This window comes from Vombatus ursinus, unplaced genomic scaffold, assembly GCF_900497805.2.
Source record: "Vombatus ursinus unplaced genomic scaffold, bare-nosed wombat genome assembly UNPS02014784.1, whole genome shotgun sequence".
NCBI classification, from domain to species: Eukaryota; Metazoa; Chordata; class Mammalia; order Diprotodontia; family Vombatidae; genus Vombatus; species Vombatus ursinus.
The window spans coordinates 13,281,748-13,308,483 of record NW_020954562.1 but is presented as its reverse complement, the minus strand read 5'-3'; the positions used below and the strand labels follow the sequence as shown (position 1 = coordinate 13,308,483).

Sequence of the window (26,736 nt, the reverse complement as noted above, 5' to 3'; positions counted from 1 at the left end):
GCTTTACTGACTTCGCATGGGAGGTCTACCAGCTGTTTGACTGGCAGGAGCAGACTGCTTTCACTTCAGTCATTTATAATTCCTGGCTATTCTAGGATAGTTTGCACTTTACCAAGCAGCAGACAGGTCAGGACGTTAGGAGGAGAAGTTTGAAAGACATAAGCAGCAGGCTTTGGGTTTTTAGCTTTTATTTTCATTTTGAAGAAATATTTCTGTTTGGTTGCTAGCGGACCTAGCAATGTGCTGGAGTTACATATAAAGTGATCAACAACCGTGAGTTTTTTTAAAATGTCAAAACCAGGAAAAACTACTATAAACCATGGCTTGGTTCCTGTTGATCTCAAAAATGCAAAAGAGCCTCTACCACACCAAACTGTGATGAAGATATTTAGCATTAGCATCATTGCCCAGGGCCTCCCCTTTTGTCGGAGACGGGTAAGTCTGGAAAGGTTGTGAAATATGAACATGTAATCGTTATTTAAAGAGAAGTACATGGAAAGAAGTCATTTAGCACACCATTACAGAATTTTGTAAATCTAAGTACTCAAGTGTTTGAAACCATATCTAATCACTTCATAATGTTTGGATTGTTTTGTTGTTTGAGTGAGAGGGGATGTATACTAATCCATATTTTTTTTGTGTTTATTTGTTTTTATGTGGTAAAAATCTTGTAACTAACTGCTAAATGTACATTTTGAAATCTTATGAAGTAAATAAAAGAAAACAAAAGAAAATAGGAAACAAAAAGAAAATAAATTCAATTTTCTCATTTTTTGGTAGGAAAAAAAGGATATTAAATGTTATTTTTTACACATGGAAGCCACAGTTTTGGTACCTAAAAAAGGTTTTCCAGGAACCAAATATTTGAAACTGTGTGCATTATTTTTTCTATTCCATTTCTTAAATTCAAACTTCAACCTTAAGATATAGATAGATATAGATACATACATACATATGTACGTACATACATGCATACATACATACGTACACGCACATTTGCTGTTGGAGAAAATAAAAATAGCATGTTACTCTGTGGAAGTTGTGATAGAGTTTATATATAGATATCCTGGACTGTTGAAGTAACTGTAGAATTGGATTTATGCTGTTTTGTGACTAGCCCTCATATTAAAATTCTTGTCTGTCTCTCTGTGGGTGCGCTTTTTAAAAGCAATATAACAACTCAATAATTAGTTCTTTGGAATCATAAATAGTGTGGTGATTTTATTTTCATCTTAGCTTTTTGCCATGAGAGTTTTCTTTAGTATAGTAGGTTATTAGGCCCAAAATGTACTTGCTCAGTAAATTTTTCAACAAATGAGATAGCTTGGCTGCCCGGAATCGAGGTAGATGTTTGCATAGAACTGTTAAGTTGTTTTCCTTTTGCTTCTTTAGTGTTGACAGTGTAAGCTTAAAAGTAAATGAAAGAAAAACTTCAGTGTTCTATTATATATTATAAAACAAGCTCATGAAAATCCTTTTTCTATTCTAATAAATTATTTCTTCAGTTTTGCGTGTGTGTGTGTGTGTGTGTATATAAAATTTCCCCCCATTTACCTTGTCCCAACCTTGTTTTCCCTAGTGGGAGCCATGTTACAACAAGGTTAAAATATTATGTACCTATAGTTTGAAACATTTTGAATGGATTCAGATATTACAGCTTTATCTTGCCACATTCCATTCTGGTATTGCTATGCTTTTCTGAAGAATTTGCTGTTCCTTCTCTCTTGCTTACTCTCACAGAAATTATTGGTATTCTCTGAAGTAAATGAGTACCACTGCTGTAGTTTAAATGTGAAACTTTCTCATAGGTTTCAGATCATAATAAATTTATCACTTTGGTAGGTAAAACTTACAGAACTATCATGTAGAGTTAAGAAAATAAAAGATTGTTTTCTAGAGTTGAAATTCTGACAAAATTGTTTTTTTTCTCTTGCTAAATATATTTTAAAAGGCTACTATGTTACAGTAGACTTCATTATTGTATGTTTTCTGACTTTCTAAATTTGGATGTGTCTGGTGCTTTTATTATTAAAATATTCTTGAAAGTATTTGATGAGACAAGTTTGTTGACTCTTTAAATGTAATGCTTGTTAGTGCTACCTCTTTAAAAAGCACCACAGATTATTACCCTTCATGTTGTACCAATTTAAACTAAGTTTAAAAGATGAGCCTTAAACTTGTTTGTGGAATATAGAAATTGTTTTAGTGAGAACTAACCTTGTAGTTGTAAGTATTTATGTAAGGACATTGCTGCTGAAATGTCCTATTTAGCTTTTCCCAATGCTATGTAGATGATAATCTTGTTTCAGCAGTATTATTGAGTTAACTCTGAGTAATAAAGCTGACATTTGAATGTATAGACTATACTTCTGGTTTGATTACTGGCTACTATGTCATTTCAAATCCATGAGTATTAGCATTATGGGAGGAATGTGCTAATATAATTTCCTTATGGTTATGTCAAGCTATACATAGTCGAATAACTTTTTCTCTTGTTCAATTGAAGTGTTTTTCAAAAACCTTTAAATTCTTCAAAGGAAAAAAAATCTCATCAATGCATTTTGTGATACTTTGTATATAAAAAGATTGTTTTGAGAGTTTGCTAATCTGATCTTGTCCTTCAAATCTTGTACATTAAATATATTCAGTTTCTCTCAAGCAGTTTACTATAAATGGCCACAGTGCACAAAGCATATTACCATCTCTAATTTGGAGGGTGTTTTGATGGTGGTATTGTGTGGGGTGCTGTTGTTAAATTAGTATGGTAGATTTAAAAACTGACTTCTTAATGAGATTCTGGGTTGTCTTGAACTATAACATTTGTTCGCATGTTCTTTTATGGGTTGAATCAAATAATATTTGAAATGACTAGTGTAAAGGTTAATGCTGTGACATTTTTAAAAATGCATACACCAGACTATGACAGCAACTATAGTCTTAATTAATCTAACTTCTAGAAATATTTTAATGAAATTTATAATCTTAGTGTCATGCATACATGATAAATTGATAGTAAAATAGATAGGTGTATACTCAGTATGTTCCTTATATTTAGTGCCAATATCACTTCATAAACTAGTATATGTTTACCTTTTGAAAGTAAAATTAGATTTTTTAATTTCATATTTCCCATATTTAAGTATTCTAAATACTATCTTAATGTATTACTATGTTGAATGAAAATTGGTAAATACTGGTTATTCTATATTTTTTAGGGTAAAAGAATAGCCTACTGCCATAGCTTATGGATAAATATTGCCCTTTAGTGCCTCATATGCCCTTGCATATGAATCATGTACTAAATGTGTAGTGGAGGCATCAGCATCGTTTCCTGCCAACATGAGGAGGATGGCCAAGGAAGGTGGGTGGGGCATACTGATCCCTCAGCAGGGGTTTGGAGTTTATTGGACCCTTCATTGTGTTGTCTGAACAGAGGCAGTGCGGAGAAAGAGAACAGTGGGGAACTTGGGAGAATGGCAAAGAATTAAGTATATAGCTTTTTTAGAGATCTTTGAGGCTCAGCCAACGACCAAAAGTCTGGCCAGGGGCTCTGGAGCCAAGAAGGATGGCAAATGGTGTTGCCTCAAAGTGTATTTTTTCCAAGTTATATTACTTAAATTGTTAAAAAAAAAAATCAACATCAAGTTACATAGAAACTATAAAATGTTCAGTCAAAGAAAAAATATTCAAACGTCATTTGGAAGAATTTTGGGGCATGCTCCTATGCAATCGAGGTTTACAGTCTGATTTTCGTGATGTAATTGAACTTAATTACAGATAATCTGGAATTTCAACTTATCCAATATTCCCATATTCCTCCAGAGCTGTTTTCCTGAAATAATGTCTTTTTCTCTTGTTTATTTTTGATGGACTTTCTAATGATGATTTTAAAGAGATCAAGAGCTAAATAGAAAGTTGGCCAAAGAAGACAAGTATGTGACCTATATATATATAATAGTTGACAATTAATTTAAAGACCATTTTAAAGGCCTTATATTATGTGAAATATACACTTTTTGTCATAAGGCATTCCCTAAGTTATAGACACTTAACTTGTACGTGAAACTTCTTGAATATAATATGATTCAAGTAAACATACATTCTTTAAGGATGTTTAGGACACTATGCTAGGCACAGGAGTTACAAAAATGGTTATGAAACATTCTGTACTTAAAGAGGCTATTATATATAGGAAAGAAATAGCATCCAGTGAAATAATGGAGTGCAAAGGAGATGAGAGTGAGAATGTGAGCTGTCATTTCAGAGAGTGACAAGTAGTGAAGGAAAGCCTAATAGAAGAAAGAGCAATGAATCTGTACTTGGACCCCAGTTCCAGTCTCAGCCTGCCTAAGTCCTTTATAAAAGGAGATCCACAGCTAGAAAGTGTAGAGATACAGCAAATGTGGCCTACAGGTAGACCAGTGGGTCTGGAAGAATACATGAAGGAAAGTAGTACAAGTTAAAGTTGGAAAGGGAGTTTGGAGTAGGTTGTAAAGAGCCCTAAATGGCAGAATTAGTCATTTATATTTCATGAGGCCATGGGTAATCACTGAGATTTGAATTGGAAATTAATTTGACCATAATGATACATTAGGAAGATTAGTGAGGTGATGATGGGGAAAATGGATCCTCTCCATGCTGTTTTGCCTGAACCCAGCTTCCAACTCAGATCTATAGCTCAAGCACTGCCTCTGGGACCCTGAATCTCTGACGCACCATGCCATTTTCTGGCCATCTCTCTGCTGTACTATCTTCTCTGAGAACAGCAAAAAAAATTAACATTACCTTTTCTAGAAAACATGTGTGTCAGTCAATTATCTTAGGACTCCAGTAACCATTCCCTTTGACTTACCTGTCCAGAATATTCCTCCCTGACCACTACATCCTTATATATGTTGTTCTCCCCTATGAGAATATAATCAACTTGGCGTCGTGAACTGTCTTGCTTGGTTTTCTCTTGTAACCCCAGCCTTTATCACAATGCCCTGGCACATGTTAAGCACTTAGATAACTTTTCAATTCATTCATTCTGGAGGGAATAGAATAGAGTAGGTAGTACCAGTTAGAAAGACATCATAATGGCTAGGACTAGGTAAAAGGTAATGAGAGAGGCCCTGAACATAAATGGTTATAGTACAAATGGAAAGCAATCTATGGTTGTGAGATGTCATGCCGGTAGAATTGACAACTGATTGCCCACAATTTTTGATGACAGGTAGAGGGAGGAAGTGACTCCTCTATCCATTCCATATCATCTATCCATTCCATATAAATACAGACCTTCAGGCCAGTTACCAAGCTGTTTTGGGCTAATGGCACTGCTTAGTGGCTCACTTAGGGAACTAAACTAGAAGTTACCACCTCTCTGTCCTCTTGGGCTCATGCATAAGCAATGTGCTCTTCCACTCCCCAATCTTCCTTCATCTTCCTCCCAGTCTTTTATTTCTCATAAAGAGTTATTTATGTACATCTCTCTAGCTCTTGTCTAGATATCTCAGGAATTTTTTTTCCTCTCTCACTTATAAGTCCAAATAGAAAGATTGTGATTGGTAAATAGAGGTAATAGCATACTGGTATCATGGAAAAAGCAGACTTGTAAAGGTGACCCTCCCCCCCCCCAATTTATTTTACACGTTCTTTTCTTTTTACATTTTGAGTTAGAAATTTTCTCCCTCCTTTCTACCCCCTCTCCCACTCACTGAGATGGCAAGCAACATGATATCAGTTATACATGTGAAATCATGAAAACGTATTTCCATATTTTTTGAAAGCAAGAGAAGTAAAGAAAGTGAGAAAATTATACTTCAATTTGCACTAAGAGTTTATCATTTCTCTCTGGGGATGGATAACATTTTTCATCATGAGTCCTTTGGAATTGTCTTGGATCATTGTATTGATCAGAATAGCCAACAGACTTTTAAATTTTAAAGCAAAATTAGGTATAATGAAAAGAATCAGTGTCGTCAATTCAGCATTCATTTATTCAAACTGACAAACATTTATGAAGTACTTACTATGTGAAACGCACTGCAAATATAGAGATATAAACAAAACAGTCCCTATCCTCGAGGAATTTATGTTCCACTTCTAAAATCTTTGAAGGTGTCTAGAAATTAATCTTCAGAACCTTTACACATCTTGTTTCCCTGTTCTCCTTTAATAAAGCATTTGCTTTCCCATCCAGCATCAGTATTCAAGATTAATAAAAGGTATTGTTTGCTAATTTTGCTTGATCACTTTTATAGGATTGTTTACGATTATTTTCTTTTTTTTTTTTTTTTTTTTTTTTGGTAAGCAGTTGGGGTTAAGTGACTTGCCCAGGGTCACACAGTTAGTAAGTGTCAACTGTTTTGTCTGAGGCCAGATTTGAACTCAGGTCCTCCTGATTTCAAGGCCGGTGCTCTATCCACTGCGCCACCTAGCTACCTGCACAATTATTTTCATTGCAAATGTTTAATGCTTCATATGTTATACAATTAAATAGCTTGAAAACCTAATGGTTATGCTTAATATTTCTCTTGGAGAGTAGATTCTGACCTTCAAATACTTGACGTAGAAAAAATATTTTGTAACAAAACCTACACAGATATATGCATATAAATTGGAGATTTCCTGTAAACATTATGCACTTAGAAAATTTTCTCCTGTGATGGGTGAAATTTCATGCTTATATAAGTTGCAAATGTTTCAAAACTTGTACCTATTTGGGAGACCTTGGTGTTGATAAAGGAGTGATTTTTTCAAGGGCTGTGTTATCTTAACCAGCCTTATACTGTAATAGCCCATACTCATCACATTGCTGAGTTAAAACTTTTTAGCAAAATTGCTTAAGATAGATTTAGACCTGAAAAAGACACTGGAGCCAATCAGGTCCAACCCTTTCATTTTATAGGTGAAAAAAACAAGGCACAGAGTTGAATGACTTACCCAAAGTCACATAGCTAGTAAGTGTCTGAGGCAGAATTTGAACCCAGAACTTCCTGACTCCTAATACAGTACCCTATCCAATCTACTATGCTGGTATGAATAGAGAAGCACAGTTAGAACTTTAATATGGAAAATTGGAAACAAACTTTGATCACTTTTTAGTGAAATTTTTGTTCATTATTGGAAAAGTTTACTTTGATGATCTTGGAGGAACTTACGTTAAAAAAAATTAAATTAAAAAAAAACCCAGTTATAATTTATTTTGTTCTAACTCTGAGATATCTAAATCCATTGTGTCTTTTTTGGACTGAAAATATGTGTACACATAACCTCAATTTGAAAATATCTTAAGTTGGTTGAATATCTCTAGTCCTTTGACTTATGTTCCTTAGTATCTTCCCAATAGTTCAGCATTCAGCCAACCAGCCCATTGAAACCCGTTTATGCAAAAGAACTGAAAGGATTTGATCATATTTCAGAAAGCAACTATTCAAGTTACAGTACTTTAAAGTTCAGTCAGTACTGTCATTATGTCCAAGAGGGCATGCACTGTGGTCTAGTGGATAGTGAAGAGTCAGTAAGACTTGGTTCAAGTTCTCTCTCGGGCACATAGTAGCTTTATGACCACTGGCAAGTTATTTAACTCTCAGTGTCCCAGCATGTTTTTATAGACTTCAGAATTATAGAAGACTTGCTGATATGCATTGGTGGAGGGAATTTTCATCCTGGGAGTGCCATTTAACAGTTTTACCCCTTCAAAGTTAGTATAGACATGAAAAGTCAACCATCAGTAGTAGTATCTCTAGTGAAATAAATTGTGTATAGGATGGTACTATTTGCGTATTCCCTAAATCCCTTGGAAGATGATGGGTGGAGGGGTAAGATTTATAGCAAAAACAATCTTTTTGGTGATATTTTTAAAAATAATTCTATTATTATTTTTTAGGAATGACAGATTTCATCACAACATTTTGTATACTGCGTTTTCTTTTCATTTCTTTATATATAAATTCTCTGTATTATCATGTAAAGATTTGAAGGTAATTCGGAATATTTTTAGTCGAGTACTACTGTTAGTAAAGTCCCTTTAAAAAATAACTTTATTACTTTAAAGCAAACAACTAACCAGTGAATTGTATTCTCTCTTGAACTGATACTCTTCTATGCATGGCTTTGTTATTGTCATGAAACAACTAAAATGTTGGAGTAGGTTTCTTCTTTCATTAATTCTCTAATTTTTGTGCTTCAGTGTCTGTTTCCATTGTCTTACTGTTTACTGGACTTCTGCATTTGGGAATGTTTAGTGCATTGTGTGTACAGTGCAAATGGTAGCCTTTCTCCAACCATGTTGCTATTAATAAACAGCACCATAAGATTACTTCTCACATTAACTGCAGCAGCTGACCGGAATGCTGGCATATTTCTTAGAGCACCACTGCATTCTATCTTAACATTTCTATCATAGCTATGTCATTTAGGAAGACTCATGTATTAACTTTTTTTTTTTGGTTTTGTAGACTACTGGTAATACATCCTCAACTTTATTACTATTTATTCACAACAAATTTGTAGCATTGCAAATTGTCATGTATTAATTGCATATTTATATACATTTTTCAAATTGAAGCTTCCTTTTTTTTTTTTTTTGGCCCAGACATTTTGTAATTTATTAAAACTGTCAGCACTGATTCTTCCCTTGTGTTTTGTTTGCCTTTCTTCAATAGCACTCAGTGTATATTAAGTGCCTACTATGTGCTAGGCTCTCCTTCCCTTCCCTTCTTCCTACCTCCTGTTCCCAATAATCTTTTACTTTGGACCTGGACAGGCCACTGCAGACCATCTTATACATCTTCCTAATTTTGCAGATAAGGAAACTGAGGCCCAAGTGAATTATGCAAGTTTGCACAGCTGGTTAGTGATAGTCAACACTTGCATGTGTATCATTCCATTACTAAGAAGGAATGAGACAATTTAGTAGGTAAGTGTCAGAATCAGCTGTTGGAAGGAACTGCATCATAATACCGCGGGTCGTTTTGTTTTTTGTTTTTTTTTTGCTTTTTTTTTTTTTTGTGGTGAAACACCTCAGAAACGAAATGTGTGCTTGAGGACAGGAACCACAGGGTTAGTTTTTCTGTCTAACAAAGCAGATAATTTTAACCTTTTTGTGTCAAGGACGCCTTTGGCATTCTGTTGAAGCCTATGCCCCCCCCCTTCTCAGAATGTTTTTAAATAACATAAAATACTTATGATTATAAAAAAATGATTATTGAAATAGTTATTAAAATATTTTTTAAAATGAGTTCATGGACCCCAGGTTAAGAATCCTTCCCTTAGAGCACGCCTAAATTCCAGTGGAATTAGAATTTCAGGGTTCGGGCCAAGAATGTCTCTGTCCAAATCAACACCAGGTGGCAGCAGCAGCTTCCACTTTGGCTGCTACCTATTAATCCAGACAGTACAGAAATTCCAGGAATGAGACAAGGATAGTCATTGTCACATTCCATAACTTTATCTTAACCCTGATTAGAGGCCTACATTAATGCCTGGTTCAGCTTCACACAGTAACTGCTCTACTGGATAGATTAATATAGTTTAAGCACATAAACCTTAATATAGGAGACAAATCACAACATCTTAGATTTGGAAAGACCATTGAAGCCATCTAGTTGAACATCAACCTGGACAAGAACCAAAGGAATTTTAATATTTAAAAAAAAAATCAGACTTTTGTTGATAATTTAATATGTTAAAGTATTTTTCCCTAAGAAACTGAATCTAGTATTGGTTAGTTCCCTCCACCCCCCTTTTTAAAATTTCTTTGTTTTAAGAGTTATCTCTTTGGTTAGGATAGGGTTTTATTTGGAAATGAAAGTGTTATAAAATCAAAAGAGATCATAAAAATTAAACTGAACACAGAAATTATTTTAGAGAAGATTTAAGTAAACTTAAATGATGTTATTTGTGTTGGATTCTAATCCAACCTGACTTCACAGCTGCGAAAACAAAAGTCACTTAACTTTTGTGGGCCTCAGTTTACTCATCTGTAATATAGGGTAAAAATAACATTCACCTCACAGTGTTGTGAGAATCAGTTGAGATCATAGATGTAAAGTTTTGTATAATTCAAGTTATTGTTGTAATGGAAGTCTGAGAACTGATTGCCGTTCTTGGATTTGTAATTTGAATTGACAAGCATTTCCTGTTAGCTTTGGGAAATTTTGGGTATGTTTCCGTTTAGAGAAAGAAGGTAAACGAGTCAGTCCTGAGAGTTCTTAAAAGTATACACAACCTTTGAGGTACAGACTGAGGGGAAAGAATGGGGACTTTAAGAATTCAGCTGCTTCAGAAGAGGCAAGATGGCATCCCCAGCCCTGCCGAGAACTTAATGAGATGACCCAGAAAGAGTTAGCCTATAGAAGTATGGAGAAACTGAAGGGTTGAAAGTAAAAGGAGTTTTGAGCAGTAGTGGAGTACTGTCAGGCCCATATGGGATTTTTGGAGCAGAAAACTTGAGCTGAAGTTATTGGTTGTAATTTCAAACAAAAAAAGGCCTGTTCTTTCTCCGTCTTCCTCTTCCCCGTGCCTGTCTTGTAACAGATCCTGTAATATAAATTGCTCATTACGTTTACCTCAATCCGAATATTTGCCTCAAATGTAAAGAGGCTAGGCACAGGGATGGGAGACCTTGAGGCCATATGTGACCCTCTAGGTCTTCTAGGGTGGCCCTTTGACTGAGTCCAAGTTTTACAGATAGAATCTTTTTATTAAGGGGATTTGTTCTGTGAAGTTTAGATTCAGTCAAAGAGCCACAACTGATGAGCTACGGGGCCACATGTGGCCTCGAGGCCACAGGTTCCCCACCCCTGGCCCAGGGGTTACCTTGAGAGAAACAAAAAATTTAGGACAGAGATCCAAACCTCTACCTGGAATTTTCCTAAACTGGCAGCTCTGAACTATTGTGAAAGTATTTTTTTTTTTTTGTCTTGGCTGCTAGTGTCAGATAATTAGACAAAAATCTTCATCTGTAGATCAGAGGAAGACAGCAAGCATTGTATCTTTGTTCATAATTGAAGAATAGGGGCGGCTAGGTGGCGCAGTGGATGAAGCACTGGCCCTGGAGTCAGGAGGACCTGAATCAAATCTGGCCTCAGACACTTGACACTTACTAGCTGTGTGACCCTGGGCAAGTCACTTAAGCCCATTGCCTAGCCAAAAAAAAAATAATAATAAAATAAAACAAAATATAATTGAAAAGTAAAGGGTTTTTTTGTTTTGGTTTTTGGTTTTTTTGGCGAGGCAGTTGGGGTTAAATGACTTGCCCAGAGTCACACATCTAGTGAGTGTTATGTATCAGGTCCTCCTGACTCTTAGGCCAGTAATCCATCCACTGTACCACCTAGCTGCCTCAGAATAAAAGTTTTTAAGTCTTTAAGACATTTTTGCATATGAAATATTGACTGAACATGGTTCTTCTGGTAAGGTATGACTTGTGAAAATTCAGATTGCCCATGAAGGATTTTTGTTTGTTTAATTCATTTCACTTTCATTTATTAATGATGTGTGTTGGCCTATCATTAAAGCATAGCCCATTCTTCTTATGTGCAAACCAAGAATAATTCATGAATTTGTTAATCTTCCCCGCTGTAAACTTCAGCAGATATTTAGTCTTTAGATTCTTTGTATGTATATACACTGAAGATTTCTGAGTAGGGGAGTGACATGGTTAGATCTATGTTTTAGGTAGCTGTTTGGAAAATAGATTGGAAAGTGCAGGTACTAAAGACAGAAGGAGAAAAAAAAGTAAGAGGCTATTGTAACAGTACAGGAAGAAGTTAAGAAGTTCTGAGTAAGATTTCCTCAAGGTCACACAAGTAGTCAAGAATCTGTGGAAACCTAACAAGATATTTTAAGAGAAGGTTACATGTAGTACAATCAGGAAACTTTATACTGTATAGTAAATCAGAAGATCAGTATCATTATTAAAGATTTTTTGGTAGGCAAAGTTAAAAACATCATCATCATCGTCATCATCATCATCATCATCATAACTAACATTTATGTTGTGCTTACTATATTCCAGACACTGTGCTAAGTGCTTTATAATTATTATCTCATTTGATCCTCACAACAATCCTGGGAGATAGGTGCTGTTATTACCCCCCTGCTCCCCGCCCCATTTTACAGATGAGGAAACGGAGGCACACAGAGGTTGTGACTCAGGTCTTCCTAACTTTAAGCCAGATGCTCTGTATCACTTAGCTGTCTTTTGTATAGCTGTCCCATCTATACCAAATTATACAGAAACTATACAAAACTTAGTAGTTTTGCCCACTATATGCTTACAGTATAATTATTTTGAGAATTTAAATGGCTTACTGGTTTTTCCCTCACCAATACAGCTTACTCCTTGACATGTACTCTTTGATCCCATGACACTGGCCTCCTTATTGTTCCAAGAAGACACTCCATCTATATACATGTGTATGTGTATGTTTGTGTGTATGTGTGTACACACACACATATACACATATACATGTATAAGCGTGCAGAGGAAAAAAATTGGAAACTAGGGAGGTACCTATCAATTGGAATGGTTAAACAAATTATGGTATATTTATGTAGTGGAATATTATTGTGGCATTAAGAAATGATGAGAGGGACAGTTTCAGACAAACTCAAACAATCAGTAAACATTTATTAAGTACCTACTGTGTGCCAGGTGCTGTGCTAAATGCTGGGGATATGAAAAGAGGCTAAAGATAGTCCCTGTCCTCAGGAGCTTACAATCTGTTGGGGGAGACAACATGCAAACAAATATATGCAAAGCAAGCTATGTAAAGCATAAATAAGAAATTATTAAAAAAGAGAAAAAACTGGAATTAAGAGGAGTTGGGCAGGGCTTCATGTAGAAGGTAAGATTTTAGTTGGGACTGGAAGAAACTTCAAAAGCCATCTCTCTATCTAGTCAAACCTATAAATGAGGAAAACCCAGGCCTAGGGAAAAGGATAAGTGACTTGCCCAGAGACACAAAGTAAGTATATGAAGCAGGATTTGAACCCTGGTCATCCTGATTCCAGAGTCCTTGCTTTTTCTTTTCTACCATGCTGCTGCAGCGTGTGCATGTGTGCATATGTATGTGGTTTTTGTTTTTGTTTTTTCCTCTTGAGCACCCCAAGCATTGACATTCAAGTGGTTATTAACCAAAATTGTTTTGAAATATGTATATGGGGAAAAAGAAAAAGTGAACATGATAATTACTTTGCCTTATCTCATACTACCAAGGATTTTTATTGATCATGTTTTGTGTGATATTATTTTAACATAAATAATAAAATTAAATATTATACATTAGTAATAATTTAACCTAAGTTCGTAAACTCAGGCTCATAGATTCAAAGCTGGAAGGGGTGGCAGTCCAACTCTCTTTTTTTACAGATGAAGGAAGCTGAAGTCCGGAGAAGTTCAATGACCTGATCAGGGTTTTATCCATAGGCACAGTGCCAAGGTCAATGTCAAGTCCTCCTCAGCATTCTTTCCATGATATGTCACTACTTCTCTGCTTTTTCCTGGGTATTATAGACTCAAAACTGATTAAGTAATCTCACAACCAAGAATACGAAAGACTCACTGATTTCATCAGTTTTTAGAGTAGGGAACTCCTTCCACCAAGATAGATCCCAACCAGCAACTTAGTAGTTAAATCTTAGGAAGCTGTTTATAAGTGTCAGAGGTGGGATTTGGAATCAGCTGTTCCTGATTCTATCCACTAAGCCATTCTACATGTCTTAAGAATTTTAGAAATTATTTAGCTGTATAAAGATAATGTTTGACTATTTATAGTTTTTCTAAAATTTTTGTAGTTTTAAAAGACAATTGTAATAAAACAACTATTTAAGATCAGTACATTCATTAATATTAGTGCCTTCCAGTTAACAGTCTCAGTTTTCTCATCCTGTAAGAACTCAGTAACTCAACTGCTTTATTAATACAGTGGTATTTAAAAGTCTCAGATCTTGGTTTTCCCCACCCCCAATGTGGATTACCTTTGCTACAGACTGCCCATTTAGATTTTACTTTCAAATTCTTTAGAATATAATTAAGCAAAGTTGATAATACTGGCTCAATAGAAGACTTTTGAAACAAAACAGTTATCTCTTCATATCCAAGAAATGTGTGAAATAGGGTGGTTCAGGTTCTAAGAGACAATACAATTTTGGCCTGAAAAGGGGAGTTTCACAGCATAATGGTGAGTGAAGGCAGACAGGCTTCCATATTCTGTGACGTAATACGCTCTCATTACTTTGAAATGTTTCCTGCTTCCAGATCATCTGACTTACCTATATTTAAAGGGAGGGATTCTGCAAATTCTGACCTGCTGATAAATGAAATGTTAATTTTGGAATGAATGAACTGCAAAATGAAGCATTTTGAAATTATCTTTCATGTTAAATTTTTTGTGCTAGTCCTTGGAGTGTGGGAGGGAGAGGGTGGTAAACCAACATAAAATGTAGAGATATGTCTCAAATGAAGAAAAGGTTAGTTAATGTTATGACAGCATATGTGAGTTTTCTAAAAATGCCTTCAGCATAAGTGATATTTGTTGCTACAGATGTATTTACTTATGTTTCCTTTGAAAAGCTCCTACTAGAAAGAGCACTGGAAACCCAGGGAACTCCTGGCTTTACCATTTATTTCTTGGGTGACCTTGGGCAATTCATTTAGCCTGTTAGGCCCCGTTAGGCCCATCTAAAAAAATCAGGAGGTTGGATGAAATGAGTCAAGGGACTTTGCAGGTCTAAGGTCCAGCTCTTCTTGAACTGTGGATGCGACCCTATGGGTCAGACCACAGTTTAAAAAGCACTGAAGGGGTCACAAGTGGAAAAAGTTTAAGAAGCCCATTCTAAACATACGGTCCTTTGATCCCTTTTTGTTTTCCAAGCTTGCTTTAGCTTTCTCTTGTTTGATCTTCTTTTTGCATTTGACTAAGTGTATACTTTGGTCATTTGACTTAGGGCCACATAGTGTGATCTCGTTCTTAAGAAATATGACTAATATAAAAACTATAAAAACTTACGCTGTCAGTTTTACACTTTAGCTTAATATAATTCATTATCATTTCAGGGAATAAAGTAAAAAGTAATGCTGGCAGATTTTTTTATATTTATAAAGTTTAGAATAAATGTAATTTGGTAACTCCTGGTAATGCCTGAATAAATCTACCAAAGCAGCATAGTCGGTATAAAATTAAATGCTATAATTTTGAGGTAAATAGCTTACATATGAACTCACTCAAAAGTAAACATGTAAATAGCTAGGTCTTTCCCCACTGGGAAAAATGAGACAACTTTGTGGCATATTAGATAGAGCACTGGGCCTGGAGTCTGGAAAACCTGAGTTCAAATTTATCCATATGCACTTAATGTCTTGTGACTATAGACAAATCATTTCATGGCTTCTTGCCTCAGTTTCCTTATCTATAAAGTGGGATACCAGTAGCTCCTACCTGTCAGGATTGTTTGTGAAGATCAAATGAGGTAATATTTTTAAAGTACTTTGCAAACTGTAAAGCATGATACAAATGCTAGCCCTTAACATTATATAGTGATACATTCTAACCAATGACTTCATATTCAAATATATGTTTTAATTAAATGCTCTGATTTTTCCTTATATTGCTTTAGTAGTAATTTTTTTCTTTTTATTTTAAGGTACTAGCTATTTGAAATTAACAAGCTTATGCCTACACTGTGACAGACACTAGAGCTACAAATGCATTGAATGAAATGATCCCTACTCACAAAGAGCTTATGGACAACAAGGGCATGTATCAGTATAAAGAGAACAAGCACAATAGATTTGAGAGGGAGAAAACCATCAGTTGGAGGGGTCAGGGAAGAGAATCAAACAAGGCTTCATGGGCAAAATGGAGCTTGAGTTGTGCCTGGAAGGAAGGGAGGAATTCTTTGAGGTAGGGGTGAAGAGAGGATGTCTTCCAGGTATTAAGGATAACCAGTGCAAAGACAATGAGACAGGAGATGAAGATAGAGGGTCTGTTATGAAGGAGAGGCGGCCAGTTTGTTTTTGTTTTGGAAGTGTAATAATGTTCAGTGAGGTTTGAAAGATAGGTTAGGACCATGTTGTGAAGATAGTTTGGGGATAGGTTGGGACCAAGCTGTAAAGAAGTTTAAAGACTGAACAGAGCTGGTTATGTTTCATCCACTTCAGTTGAGTTAGGAGAGAAACATGACCAGCTATGTGCTTAAGAAATACTGCTTTGGCAGCGGTGTGTAGTTTGGACCAGAGTGGAGAGAGACTTGAGGTTGGAAGACGGGTCAGGCTTTGGAGTAAGTGAGAAGATGAATGCTAAGGCAATGAGGGTAGAATTGGCAAGATTTGGCAACTGATTGGAAATGTAAGGTGAAGAAGCATGAGGAGTTGAAGGTAAATGCCACAGTTACACATCTGGAAGACTGTGAAGGATAGTGTTGTCTTCAATAGAAATAGTGAAGTTTGAAAAAAAGCGAGAGTTTGGGGAAAATAAGGAGTTTAGTTTTGAATGTTTATTTCACACTCAGCTGCACTCCATCATGCCTCAGAAAGCTCTTCATCCTGGAAGATCACTTCAGCCCTGTAATTCACTAATTCATTCCTCCTAAGTTCCCTCTGCCCCTGGGGCCCCTTCCTCTGTATGGAGAATAGAGCTTCCCAGAATCCATTTAAGGAAGGTGGCCAGACCAAGCATCTCTTCATTTCCCACTAGGCTGTGATCATTTAATCTACTTCCCCAGTCTAATTCAAGAACTCTTTGCTACTACACAAATAGATCTCTGATTTTATCAGTTTTGGTGAGATCACAGTGATAGCAGATTATACAACCCTCCCATGCCTGTTCTTCTTGTATGTCTCTTCGCCTTTTGTACAAGAGGTCTGCCCGTTGTGTTTGGGTGGGGTTTAGGGGTAGTGGTGATCCTTACTTTCTCCAGAAAATTCTGAGGATAACAGTAAAGCACTTTGTACTATCTTTCTCTCTTCTTGTTTAATTCTTGGCACAACTCATTATCCATTTGTTCTGTGTACATAGGTGGGGAGTGTTACATGTTTCTGTGTTTAACCTGGACTAGCACCTCTGGTGTTAGGGCTTGCTGAACCCTTTTTGGGGCTGCTCATCCCCGTTTGGTGTCCACCTGCCACCAAACTCTCACCTGTGGCTCCAAGAAGCTATAGCATGGGCAGTGGCCAGACCCTGTCATCTCAGCAGATGGGCTAAACCAGGTTGAGGGTAACTGATAGGCCTCAAACCCATCAGTGAGGTAGGGGGATGTCTCCCCAAGCATGTAAAGATGTCCCCCGGTGGAATGAGTGGATGAGAACAGTTTGTTCTAATGGCCATGAAGATGGCTGAAGCAGGCTCTGTGGAGCACTTAGAGCTTGGTCAACCGTTGCTGGTTGTCTTGACTTTTGTCTTGCCACTGGACTTTGATGACTCTGGAAGAGAGAATGAGGCTGATGACTTTGTGCAACATTGCCTTATTTAAATCCGGTGCATGCCCAAGTCAAGACATCATCCTGAGTTGTCATTGGTCCTCTTCGAAATGAAGGATGAACAGCATATATTACTGGTGGATAAGCTCTATAGGTTGTCCATCCAAGTGCATGTCATAATCTGAGCAATAGAAATTGTTTACCCACTTAGTTTTTCCTGTGGATGGTTAAGATAAACTCATTTGAGTGGGTTTTGAATCTCTGTCAGCCTGTTCTGTAGTGTTCCAGAACTAGATGTAATCTGAATACATGCATACTGGATGGCTTCATCATCCACAGGGAATCTTTCTTCAATTTAGACTGTGCACTCTTCATTTTTTAAGTTTCATTTAGGTGGAGTTGAGGGGAGGTGAACAGCACTTATATAATACCTGCTATGTTCCAGGCACTGTACTAAGCACTTTTACAAATGTTATTTCATTTGATCATAGGTGTATTTAAAGTATTTGTTAAATGTCATTAATAATTCTACAGAGCCTTAATTATATTTTTTTAAAAGCGTTTAACCTTAGAAGAACATTCAAGTAATCTTATCAGTCACTTTATAGGTGTCCTGATGGGTAGGAAGTACCAATGCACGTGAGACTATTTGGGATAACAATGCATAGCTGTAAATCTTCTTTGAATACTTGAAAGCCAGGGAGTCACCAGTTCCTTATCTGTTTGTTCAGTAGTCATTTGGCTAGTTCATAGTCTTCAAGCTCACTATCTTTTGCTGAATTAAAAACACCAAATTTCAATAAGAATAGGGTAGTTTTTTTTTCTTAAAATTATTTTTTAAATCTATCTTTAAATATTTTTCTTGGGTTCTATTGCTGACTTGCTGTAGAAACTTGAGCAAATTATTTAATTATTCACTGTACATCACATACAAAATAGAAACAATGCCAGTTGCCAGTTTTTTCTACTGGCTACTTTTCTGAGAGAAAAATTTTCTAGCAGCAGATAGCAATACAATTGTGATAGAAAAATGATGTATCTCTACTATTGAGAAATTAGTTTATTGGGAGATGTTTATTCATTGAAACCAGTAGACTAAATTCTCTAATATAACATTTTTCCAGAATGGAAGTTGTTAGCCTGGGGTCGATGAACTTTTAAAATATATTTTCTTAACTGTATTTCAGTATAATTGGTTTCCTTTGTAATCCTGTTCATTTTATTTATGCATTTTAAAACATTATTCTGAAAAGCAATCCATAGGCTTCACCAGATTCCCAAAGGGATCTGTGACACCCCCCCCCCCCAAAAAAAAGGAACCTCTGGTTTAGAATCATGAGAGATGACCAAATCTGTATTTTTTCCCACGCAATTAAAAGTATTTCCTTTCACAGGCCCAAGTAATGGGAGTTTATACAACTGTTATTTATATCTAATTGTACTCCAAAACTTCTTTAGTGGAATACAAGCTCTTAAAGGAATGAACTGTTTCATTTTTTTTTCTTTTATTTCCCCAGTGCCTGTCAAAGTGCCTGACATATAGTAGATGCTTAATAAAAATAAATGCTTGTTGAATTTTTTTTCCTTAATGTGGGTATTCTTTCCAAAGATGCAGAATACCACCCCTCCATATGTACCCATTTTATAGATCTTCCATCTATATCTTCCCCATAAGTTCACCATACTCATCATCATTCTGGGGGCCTTCCTTATGTTCCTTCACATCACACGGGTGCCAGTGGAACACATGGGACATCTATCAACTCTCCTCTACTCTAACTGTGTGACTGATCCGTCTTCTTATCATAATTTTTTTAATGAGCTCCTTTATGTCACTTCTCAAGTCCTCATTGGTAATGTAATAGAAATTAAACTTCAGAGAAAAACTGCTATACTATTACAACAGTGTTGGTAAAGCATAACAAAAACTTGTTGCCTGATTACCATAAATTCTACCTATTTATCATGATTGCAGATAGCATCCACAGATATTAGCATGTGTATTCTAGAGAAGGAACATTTTGTCAAAAGTAAAAATTACTCTTTTTCCCCTTCCCCTTTCTCTCAATAATTTGCAATGGCTAGTGAGCTGCAAAATAGCCATCATTTCTCATCTAGTGAACTGTTGCTTCTAAAGTACAAACTCTACATTATGCAAGCATTTTTTTCCTTGTTTTTCTTTTAAAGAAAGAACTGTCAAATTTTGTTAATTGGAGGAAGTAGTTGTAAGTACATCTATGTCTAGTAGCATAGGTTTAGCACACTATTTATGCATGATTTCCCTAAGACTAGAGCAAATTTGTTTAGCATTTTATTTAGTTTATAATTTGATAGTAACTTACACAAAAGTTTTCTGGCAAAATTCTTCCATAGCAGACAACTGACTATAACTCTACTGATCTACTAAGATAGGCAATGATTTTGACTTTCAGAAGCCTGTCTTTTTTATTTATTGGTTTATTTCTGTTATGCAGTTCTCTTTATCACTATTCATAGATACAGTGAAGATTATTGGATTACCACAATATTTACCAGTGTAAAATCATCTTTCTCAGTATCTTACTTTTTTTATTCTAAGTTTATTTGAATTTCGTCTTCTCTTGGATCTCTAAAAAGTTTCCACTAAATCCACTCATGCCATAAGGAAACAATCTTCTTTACAGCTTCTTGTTAAATCTAATTCTGACTTTTTTTTCAGTTTTCCTTTTACTAGGTACAATATTGTTATGTCAATAAATCTTAGAAGTGAAAGTTAAGCATTGAATAGTAAATTGATTGTTAAATATTTTTGACTTTGTTGCTTGAAAGTTGATCTGACCACATATACATATGTATATATATGTGGTGTGAGTTCTTTGTATTTTTATTTAAAGCTACAATTTAGTTATAAGGAAGTGAAAATGATCAATTCAGGAGATGTACACATGTTTAAACTTAAGTCTGTGCATCAAAAGATCTGTGATTTCATAGACATTCCCTCCATTGAGTCCATCAGTCAATAAACATTTATTTCATACCTAACTCTGTGCCAGTCACTGTGCATGAGCACTGGGGATACAAAGAAAGGTAAAAAGATGGTCCCTGCTCTCAAGGAACTCACAGTCCAATGGGGGACAAAATGTGCAAACAACTATACAAATTTTACGAAAAAATGTTTGAAATAATCAGCAGAAGGAGGATACTAGTGGAATTTTAGCTGGGACTCAAAGGAAGCCAGCAGGTGGAGATGAGGAGAGAAAATGCCAGACATGGAGGACAGCCAGTGAAATGCCCTAGAATATTGAGATGGAGTGGCTTATGGGAGCAAAAGTGAGGAGGGCAATATCATTGGATCACAGAGTATTTGTGTGGAGGTAAAGCGGGGGTGGGGCGGTGTTAGGGTGTAAGAAGACTGGAAAGATGAGTGGGGGGGAGGTTATGAAGAGCTTTGAATGCCAAACAGAGGAATTTATATCTGGCCCTGGAACTAATAGGGAGGCATGAGTTATTGAGTAGGGATCTGACATGGTCAGATCTGTGCTTTAGGGAGGTCGCTTTGACAACTGAGTGGAGAATGGAGTGGAATGAGGAGAGACTCGAAGTAGGTAGACCCATAAGCAGGCTTTTGCAGTAGTCCAGAATGGGCATGGGCCCACACCAAGGTGGTGGCTGTGTCAGAGGAAAGAAGGGGACATATGTATGAGTTGTTACTAAAGTAGCATCAACAGGCTTTGGCAACAGACTTGATGTGGAGGGTGAGAGAGAGTGAGGAGTAGTTTTTTTTTTTTTAATTTTTTTTAATTTTTAGTTTTCAACATTTACTTCCACAAGATTTTGAGTTCCACATTTTCACCCCATCTCGCCCCTCCCCCCACCCCAAGATAATATGCATTCTGAATACCCCTTCCCCTAGTCTACTTTCCCTCCTATCTCTCCGCCCCCCTTCCTCTTCTATTTTCCTGTAGGGCAGGATAGATTTCTGTACCACATTTCCTGTATTTCTTATTTCCCAGTTGCATGTGAAAACATTTTTTTTTAAACTTGTTTTTTTAAACTTTGGGTTCCAAATTTTCTCCCTGCCTCCCTCCCCAACCACTTCATTGAAAAGGCAAGCAACTCAATATAGGCTATACTTGTGCAGTTATGCAGAACACTTCCATAGTAGACATGCTGTGAAAAATTAACTCTATTTCCCATAATCCTATCCCAGCCCCCATTTATTCTATTCTTTCTTTTGACCTTGTCCCTCCTCAGAAGTATTTGCTTCTGATTACCTCCTTTCCCAATCTGCCGTCCTCTCTATCATCCCCCTGCTCTCTTGTCCCCTTCCCCTCCTATTTTCCTGTAGGGTAAGACAGATTTCCATATCCAATTGAGTGTGTATGTTATACCCTCCTTAAGTCAAATTCTATGAGAATAAGATTCACTCATTCCCTCTCACTTTCCCCCGGTTCCCCTCCACTGTAAGAGCCTTTTCTTTTCTGTTGTTTTTAGTGAGATAATTTACCCTGTTCTACCTCTCCCTTTCTCCTTCTCCTAGTATAATCCTCTCCAGAGTGAGGAGTTGAGAATGACACCTAGGTTGCAAGCCTGTGAGACTGGGAGGATGGTGGTGCCCTCAGAAGTAATAAGGAAGTTTAAAAGAGGGGAGGCCTTGGGGAGAAAGATAATGAGTTCTGAGTGTGGCCATGATTAGTGGGAGTGACCTGAATGAACATCCATCAAAGGAGATTGAGAAGGAACAAGGACCTTCCCCATTCCTTAATATGTGATCTTCAGGAGCTATTTCGGTCAAAAAATCTGGGGGCCAGCTTGGTGACAGATTGATCCTTAGGTACTGCACATAAGTTCTGCAGCTAAGCTCATCTGCCTGTAGTCTATCTTGTTTGTAAAACTAAGTGGAGTATTAGCCTCCTAGAGGAGTGCTGTAAGGTTTTCGAAATGCTTCACAAACATTCTCTAATTGTATACTTGCAACAGCCCTATGAAGTAAATGTTATTATGCTTATTTTACAAATAGAGGGAGGCAGACAGAGGTTAAGTGACTTAACCAAGGTCGTCCAGTGGTAGTGTCTGAGGCAAGATTTGAACTTGGGTCTTCCCGAGTCTAGTCTTCTGCTCAGTGTGGCATCTAGTTACCTCATTTCAGAAACCTTAAACCTATGTAATGACAGTCTAATTCAAGGTCAAAAACTAGATGTAAAAATTAATTGGGGGAATAATGAGCTAAAAGTTCAAGCCCTCTCATTTTAGAGATAAGGAAGTTGAGACTCAAAAGAGGTAAAATGACCACCCATTTACATTAGGACAGGATTTGGATCTCTTGACTTCAGTCGAACTCTTTGCCTTATATTAGCTTATGTTTCTCATGAGCACTGCCTCAAGAAAGAAAAGATGAGGAAGCTCATTGGCATCTTGTTACTTGTTGATGGGTATTTTCAAAATGAACTGTGATGGGAAATCAGAGCCAGAAACTTGTGGGTTTTATAGAGTGGAATATTTGTATGCTGTACTTTTTTAAATAGAACTTCTGTAGTGTTTTTGAAAATTAACTTTTGCTATTCTTGATCACAAATTAGGGGGAAAATTCTTTTTGTCCTTTGTCTAATATCTTATTTTTGTTCTATGAGGGCAAATTGATATCATTCATATATGAGTAATTTTAGTTAAATAATTTAGACATTCCACCATAATGTATTTTTATTATTATTTCAGGTGTTTCAAATTGCACTGTTAGTTACTGGCATGAACATATAGGGGCAGTATTGTACTATCTTCCTACTACTTTGCTGAATATATATATATATATATATAAACAAACTAGAAGTATTACTGACAAAAATATCAAGGAAAATATAGACTTTAATACTTAAAACTGAACTGAAAGCTATTTTAATAGCCAAAAATGTTTTCAAATTTCAGTTTTTATACAAAATTCATAATTGCTACCCACTGCTAGACATGAGTTTTCACATCATAGAAACTTTTGTCTGTCATTTCTGCTTGTGATCAAAGAACATGTTAGTTTAGTTAGGAGGAAAATGAATATACAACAGACATAAAAAATCCAAATGAGCTTCATATTTTTTTAAATTCCATTTATAATGGTGTAGTCAAAATGTGTCCCTCTCTTCTCCCTCTCCTTTTGAAAATTAGCAGAATCTTGCCCTCATTCATTGTGTACCGGCTATTCAAAGCAAGGGATATGTATATAGTATGATTAGTTGTTTGCTTTTTTTTTTAAATTTTGAGTAGTATTTTTCTATTTCCTACCATTCATTGTATATCTAGTTGAACACAGCATCTAGTTGACACAGACTGTCTTTACTTTGTTATTTGTGGTTTAAACCAAAAAAAGTATCATCTTAGTAGTAAAACTATATTTCTATAACTAGACATTAAAAATAAAATTAATACTTAACGATCTTAACTTCTATATTTTTATCTTTATTTTTGTAATTATTTCCAATTGATCTTATTTTATAAGATACTATATTTAACAGAAGAAAAAAAATATTCAACTCAGAATACCTTAGGATACCTAAAATTGATCCTTTAAAATACATTTCAGACTTTTCCCATATATTATTAGTATAATCACTCTATAAACTTTACTAATGAATTTGTTTAGCAAAACGAGAAAATATTGCTCTATCATGTTGAAACAACAGTTTAGTTTTGACTTTTTTTGTGATTCTCTGATTTCATTAAAAAAGAAAACACATGGAATTAAACTTAGGATTAATCAGTAATTATTATCAACTCCCTGATCATTTTGGCATTTTAGATATTTCCCTAAAATTCCAGAAATTTGAATTCCCACCCCCCCAAATTTATCAAACAAAAAAACATTAAGTAATAATCATGTGGAGAGTTTAACTGCTAAAAGTAATAAATATCACTTGTGCCGACCTATTTTGTGGGCATATTGTAAAGACTAATGAGAGGAGAAACTATTATGAATCTTAAATTTAGCTCCCTTATTTATTCCTAAATGAAAAAGATAGCATACCTTCTTGATATTTTATTGGGCATTCTAAGGAGGGGTTTTTAATTCCCTGTATTTGGTTTATTTCAGCATAAAAATTTCTTACATGTCCTAACTTGTTAGTGCAGAAAGTATATTACCAATGGATTAATGTATGTTACTGAAACATACTGTCAATGAAATAATAATTTTAGATGCTGAAACCTTTTCCACTTCTGCAGTTTCACAAATGAGTTGGGAATTAAGGAATGCAAGTATTTATGAACAACCTGCTTTCTTTGAAAACTTTACTAATCGATATAGAACATAAGAAATAAGAACTTTAAAAATCTGAAGAGTTGGTTCATACATTTTAACAAAAGTATTTACAGTTTAGGCCTTTGGGGGAGGGGGAGAATTTGTGGTCCCTTTGGTCCTTTTCATTCTCTAGTTATCTGAAGACCCCTTAATTTAAACACAAACCTGCCCCCCCCCAAATAGTTAATCTGCTAAATTTGAGCTGCAATTGCTTTATTGAGTAGAAGCGTTGTTCTGCACATTTTGCACCAGCTTTGTTACTGAGCAGGATTTTTCAGCTGTTTGTGTGCATTACCATACAGCTGGTATGTAGAGGGGAGAAGGAAATAGGCAGAAGCTGCTCTGTCTGCAAGTCTAAGAAGGTCTTTTGCAAACAGGGTGCTAGCAGATGGGGCATGTGTTTGAACGGGTTTTACTGATAACGGAGTGCATTAAAAATCATTCTCAGGAAGTCGAAGGTCGGCCCCGTGAATTCAAATCTTGAGAGGTATTCAGCCTTTTGAAAACCTTTATAGAATATTAATTAACCATGGTACATGAAAGTGATAAATGGCCTATGGGTTGAGGAGATACCATCCATATTGTTTCCTCTTCATTTTAATATTCTTTTATAATTTCTTAATAAATTTTGAAGGTATTCATATCTTTTGGGCTTTGTCTTCATCTTACAGTGGATTTCATACTCCTAGTGAGTTACATTTACTTAAATTTTTTTTTTCACCTAAGAACATATAGGCAAACTGTTTCAGGGTATGTTCTATAAAAGTATTAAAATATGCCTAGACTTTGTTGTATTATATCATAAAAAGGATAGTACATTTAAAAGGTGATTCATCCATTCCTTTTAAAGATATTTCCACTCTAATCATTTTTAGCTCCATTATATATTTTGGTAATTTGATATATTTGCATTGAAAATTAGATGTCAATTACTTTATACATGTGGTATTAAAATTACTGTCTGAATCTCATTGTTAAAGAAGTATGTTGTGAGCATGATGTCGTAAGAAAAGTACTGGATCTGAAGTCAGAGGACCCAACACTTTATTTATCATGTTGCCTTAAGCAAGTCATTTAACTTCTCTTTACTTCGGGTTCATCTGGAAAATGTGGGAATTTTAATAGATGTCTTGTATTCTCCCAGCTCTGAGTGTATTTACTAATGCTTATAATGATTTATAGTCTGCCAAGATTGTAGAGTTTTTCTAAGGGCCCCTAGTCCTTTTGACCTTTCTGTTCCATATACAATATCTTCTTATACATCTACTGCCATTTGGTAGTAGTAATTTTTAAAACTTTAGGAAAATTTAAAATAGGCGTTTAAAAAAGTAAAAAATAATGTATTCAATGTCAACATAGCCTACTAATCTGTTTCCTAAGACTGAAAGTCATGAACCTCTTGAATTATATTGTTAGAACAGAGATCTTATCAATTATACTGTCTTTGGTAAGTGCTAAAATGTTAATTTTATCCTAAAGGCAGTGGGGGAGTCACTGAAACATTCAGTTGTCATGATCAACCTAGTGCACCAATTAAATGGGCATGGATTGGCCCATGAATAACTATATTGCCAAATCCCATGAAATCAAGTCATGGCAATGATGACATCTGCTTATTTCACATGTACACACAGTGAAAAGGGACCACAGGCTATCTGTCTGTCTATCTCTGTCTTACTCTGTCTTTCTGTCTGTGTTGGTCTATCTAAAATCAGTGTTTACTTAAGCACTCTGTCAAACTATGGCAGGGACAAAAAGATGTAGAAAGTTTGTTCACTGACTTTGTGGAGCTTACTGTATGCTTGAGAAATTAAAATGTGAATTAATGAAAAGACCAGAGAACAATACAAGATGTTGCATAATCACATGCTTATTATTGGGTAGAGTCTTTAATACTGTAAGAATTCTAAGAATGGAAAAAGACTGTGTGGGCTGGATTGTGGCAGAAGTGACACTCCTAGATTGACATTCAGGTGCTTTGTCACAAAGCAGATGAATTCTCCAACATTGCCCTTCCAGCATCCTCTTTCATTTTCTTCCCTGTACTCAGAGATCTCGAAGT

General features: G+C 35.8%; 1 protein-coding gene across 4 annotated transcripts in view; it reads left to right on the top strand.

The window, feature by feature from the left end:
* FBXW7 (F-box and WD repeat domain containing 7) overlaps positions 1 to 26,736 on the top strand; it is a 262,753-nt gene that overhangs the window by 179,309 nt on the left and 56,708 nt on the right. The window contains exon 1 of one of the 4 annotated variants that reach the window (XM_027866991.1): positions 289 to 435. The exons of the other annotated variants lie outside the window; for them this stretch is intronic. Within the exon in view, the coding sequence (XP_027722792.1) occupies positions 289 to 435 (147 nt within the window). Of the gene's footprint in view, positions 1 to 288; positions 436 to 26,736 lie in introns of those variants that run through there. 4 annotated transcript variants of the gene reach the window in all.